The sequence below is a fragment of the Hevea brasiliensis genome, unplaced genomic scaffold (genome assembly GCF_030052815.1).
Source record: "Hevea brasiliensis isolate MT/VB/25A 57/8 unplaced genomic scaffold, ASM3005281v1 Scaf24, whole genome shotgun sequence".
NCBI lineage: Eukaryota > Viridiplantae > Streptophyta > Magnoliopsida > Malpighiales > Euphorbiaceae > Hevea > Hevea brasiliensis.
Genome location: NW_026614740.1, coordinates 106,718 through 111,563, shown reverse-complemented (window position 1 = coordinate 111,563; position 4,846 = coordinate 106,718). Strand labels below are relative to the sequence as shown.

The window sequence follows — 4,846 nt, the reverse complement described above, 5'->3', positions numbered from 1 at the left end:
ATTTTAATACTATATTTTGAAAATGTATAATTTTGTTTTAAAATTATGAGATATTAAGAATTATTATGCTTTTTTAAATAAAAAAAATAATATATTCAATAAAGTGCATTATGAATATACTAGGGCTAATTTAGGAAAAAAAAATTATTTCATATCATAAAGGGTAATTATCAGAAGACATAAGAACCCTAAAAAAGAAGAAAAAAACGTATCACTCAAATTAAAACCCTTTTTTTTTTTTATTATTTTTGGTATTATTATTAGTATAGTTATTTTGCCATTTAAGATAATAATTTTTTTAGTGAAATTTTAATATAACAATAGAATTTTAACTATTATTAGATTTTTAATATTTTTTTTAAATTATATTGAAAATTAAATAAAATGAAACATTTTATTTTAAAAAATTATGAATTTATAAAAAATAATTACTTATTAAAATGATAAAAACACATATGCAACGTATGTGTTATAAAAAGACGAATGTATAATAAATATATTTTATAGCAGCAATGAACTGCCTTCTTAATAATATGTGACAAATGGATATAATCATAATGCTTATACGAAAGATCAAGAATTGCTTGGAGTAATGAATCTGTAATAATGGATAAATTGAAGAAATTAGTGTTATAATGCTGAAGAAACAATAACACTTCCTCTGCAACCTTTACATTATTGATTTCCTCCTAAGCTATCAACTGACCAACATTTATCCTGTTTCTTGATCAATGAAAATCGCTGGCTACAAGATGAAACTGTCAGCTCAAATATCAAACTTACAAGTTATCAATTGACTTTAGTAGCACAAAAAAATTGTAAAATCTATATTATTTAAAATTCCTCATCTACTATAAAATCGCTGTTTGCTACATACCATGCCTTCTTAATTTCCGCATTAAGATCATGGAGTAAAGAATAAATAAGATTAGACTGATAATGAGACTTGTCACGAGCTAAAAACACATGAACTCTATTCCCAATTTCAATCCAACTACAACCAGGCTGCTTCTTCAATCCTTTTTCCTTCATTTTCAACCTCACTCTTGCAGCTTCTCCCCATTTCCCACTGGAAGCATATATGTTAGACAACAGTAAGTAAGTGCCTGCATTCTCTGGCTCTTCCTTCACGAGTTCTTCTGCAGCCAGCTTCCCTATTTTCAGATCCCCATAGACATTACATCCGGCTAGAAGAGCCCCCCAAATGGAGGATGAAGACTTAATTCCAAGCTGCTTAATTAAATCAAAAGCCTCCTTGAGCCTCCCTGCCCGACCACATAGATCAACCAAACACGTGTAGTGATCGTCTCTTACTTGTATGGACCTGTCTTCCAGAAGCTCATCAAAGTATGATAGTCCATCCTCCACCAAACCAGCATGGCTACATGCAGAGAGCAACCCCACATAGGTAACACCATCAGGTTTAAACCCTAGAGATCGCATTTCATTAAGCAATTCAATTGCTTCCCTTCCACACCCATGATGTGCATAGGCTGCAATCATACAATTCCAAGAAACCAAATCCCTCGGGTGAGTTGCTGCATCATCAAACATCTTCCTTGCCGAACCCAATTCGCCACATTTTGAGTACATATTTATGAGTGCAGATACAACAAAAGTCATATCCTGATAGACAGTTTTACTTATCATCTGATGAATTTGTTGCGCCTCACAAAGACCTGCCAAGTCACTGCAAGCACCCAAAACATTCACAAATGTTCCCTCATTAGGCTTCACTTGACCATCCCTTATCATTTCCGTAAAGATCTTCAATGCTGCTTCACTTTCCCCCTCTTGGACATACCCAGTAATCATTGTAGTCCATGACACAACATTCTTTTCAGGCATCTTATTGAACACCCTCATTGCATTCCCTAACTCCCCATTCTGAATAAAGCCTGTGATCATCGTGTTCCATGAGGGCAGATCCCTTTCAGGCATTCTGTTAAACAAATCAAGAGCCTCATCCAACCTCTTATTCTTCGCATACCCAGTAACCATTGCATTCCATGACACCACATTCCTCTCTGGCATCCTCTCAAAAACCTCCCTAGCTTCATCAACCCTCCCATTCTTGGCCAATCCTGCAACCATTGTTGTCCACGAAATCACATCTCTTTTAGGCATTTCATCAAACAATCTTCTTGCCTCTTCCACCCTCCCACATTGTGCCAATGCTGTGATCACTACGTTCCATGAAACCACATTCCTCTCAGGCATTCTATCAAACAACTCAAGAGCCTTTTCTACTTCCCCACTTTGCGCATACCCTTCAACCATGGTGTTCCATGAAACAACATTCCTCACTGGCATTGCCTCAAACAACTTCTTGGCTTCAAAAATCCGATTCCGTATCACATATCCGCTAACCATAGCAGTCCATGTGACCACATTTTTCATCGCATCAGCTCTATCAAACAACCTCCTCGCTTCCGCAAGCAACCCGCATTTGACATATCCAGTGATCATAGTTGTCCACGTAACAACATCTCTTTCACGCATTTTATCAAACATTTGTCGTGCTTCATTAATTTTTCGTTCTTTACACAATCTTGTGATAAGCCAATTGGAGCGTGCGAGGTTGGAATTGGCGCTATGATCTCTATCAGGCGATGAAATTTTGGGAGTTACTGTTGACTGGTTTAGCAAGTAAGAGAGAAGCTTGTGTTTGCATACTGCGTGTCGTTCGGTTGCTTTGCTTGACAATGTAATTGATACTCGAAACAGGGATTGCATCGCATCACAAAGAATTTTTTTTCCCAAATAGCCAAAACCCGGAATTGGGTCTCTGCCAAGAAGATCATAATTGAACCATTTTTCTGAGCTTTTTACCATACAATGTATTAAAAAAATGAACTAAAAAGAGGTGAGTTTGAGAGGTAAATTTCACTTATGGTATTTACAGTAAGTTCATTGAACTTCAATTTTTTACTTAAAAGTCATTGATTTTAATTTTTAGCACAAAGAAATAACTTTGGCTGATTTCCGTTAATAGCTCTGGTAATATGATAATGTAGCTAACCAATGTGGCATTTTCATTCATTTAACTAGAGGAATTTCTCTCTCTCTCCCATTGTAAGAGACCCATAACTCTATTTCTCGAAGCTGTGACCTATTATTTCTTTTTCGAAGCTGTGACCTATTATTTCTTTCTCAAAGCTTTGAACATTCAATCTTCTCTCTCTCTCTTTTTTTTTTTTTTTCGATCTCTATTGTTTTCCTTTAGCTATCGGTTTGCAGTGTCGAATGTTGTCAAAAAACTGAAATTGTTCTTTGTATTAGAAGATTAGGTTGAATTAAAAACATGTATAACAGTGTGTGAAAAAGGTTAGTGCTATTTTTTTTTTGTGACTTAGATTTGTTGTCTCTTTTTTATGCATAATGTTAACATGAGCATTGTGGGACCACTGTAGGAGGCGAAGGGTGGTGTTATCGTTCTCAATGTGTGGGGAAAAGGACGCTGGTAGACCCATATGACAGATTCACAAATAGGTACCCCATGTGTATTAAATTCAATTTTTATAGTTAGTGTTCATAACACAGTAATGGAAAATAATATTTTATGAGTGTAAATTAATGTGTTTAACTATGTGTGCAATAGGGAATAATAAATTAGGGTTTTAAGAAAGTGTTTCAATTTCTAGAATTAGGGTTTTACAAATTTATTTTAAGAAAGATATTGAGTTTGTATGTTAATTGTGCATAATTTTGTAATTGGGCATTATTTTGTGAACATGACAGGGTCTAAAAACTCAAAATATTTTACATTGGTTTTACATGTGAAGGGAACTAAGGGTGAATGGGGGTATTATGATGGGGTATGTTAGTAAGTGCATTACTGTTAACTAGATGAGATCAGTTTGGTTAGAATAGATAAATTATGCTAGGGTATCAAAGTAGAAGGGCTGGTAAGGTATCTTTAGAGAGTTCCAGGGCTTGATTATTGAGATGGGTTGAGGCCATTAGATTGTGACAATGATGTTCTAACAATGTGCCAACATGCAGAATTGGAGGAGGAAGTAGATTTTTATGTAGAGCATCTAACTGTGGATGAATTAAGAATAGAATTTAGGAGAGAAACTAAGGAAATGCAACTAAAGAGGAAAGGGGCTGTACTTGAGGAGATGGATGAGGATTTAGGTAATGCAATTCCAGAGAATAATTCATCAGCTCATTATTTAACTGACCAACAGTTTGAGCATGGGGAGGGAAGTGGGATTGTAAGAAGAAATTTAATTGAGTTAGGTCATTATGAAGTGGATAATGCATCTCCAAGTGAGGTTAATTTAGGAAATAATGGTGTAGATGCAAGGGGTAATGAGATTGAGTCTGATAGACTGAATCAGGCAGAAGGTGAAAATGTAGTTGGCCATGGTATTAGTCAAGATAAAGAACAGAATGAAACTAAAATTTTCATGCTCAAACTACGGCTGAGGATCAAGTTAATGATGATGTTATTACTAAAGATGGTAGGGAGGAGCAGGTCAGTGATAAGCATTTTGATGTTAGGGAGGAAGAAGAAAATGACACAGTTGACAAAGAAGAAAGGGCCCAAGGAGATTTAGTGGATATTGAGTATGATATGGAGGATGAATATGAGGATGTGCAACAAGTTTTGCATGACTTACAGAAAGACATTAATGAAGTACAAGAAGACAGTGGAAGGATGAAAGGGAGCCCTATAGGCAGTCAAAAAAATATGAGGTCAGGTGGTATGGATGCTTCAATGAGGTTTGAACATAATGAAACAGATTCTGAATATGCTGATTCTGATGAGTTATTTAGTGACTGAAATTCATATGGAGAGGGAAATGTGAGGTAGCCTGAGTTTGATTTTGCAAATGAT

At 35.5% G+C, this 4,846-nt stretch overlaps 1 protein-coding gene across 1 annotated transcript; it reads right to left on the bottom strand.

Annotated features, from left to right (window-relative positions):
• Window positions 1-611: 611 nt before the first annotated feature.
• Window positions 612-2,861, bottom strand: LOC110652623 (pentatricopeptide repeat-containing protein At2g35030, mitochondrial). The gene has a single exon (XM_021808241.2). It carries the CDS (start codon window positions 2,833-2,835, stop codon window positions 835-837), a length of 2,001 nt encoding a protein of 666 aa, XP_021663933.2. The 5' UTR covers window positions 2,836-2,861; the 3' UTR covers window positions 612-834.
• Window positions 2,862-4,846: the final 1,985 nt, after the last annotated feature.

Bases quoted from the DNA above. Each gene is read 5' to 3' on its own strand.
- LOC110652623 (XM_021808241.2), bottom strand. From the start codon at position 2,835: ATGGTAAAAAGCTCAGAAAAATGGTTCAATTATGATCTTCTTGGCAGA.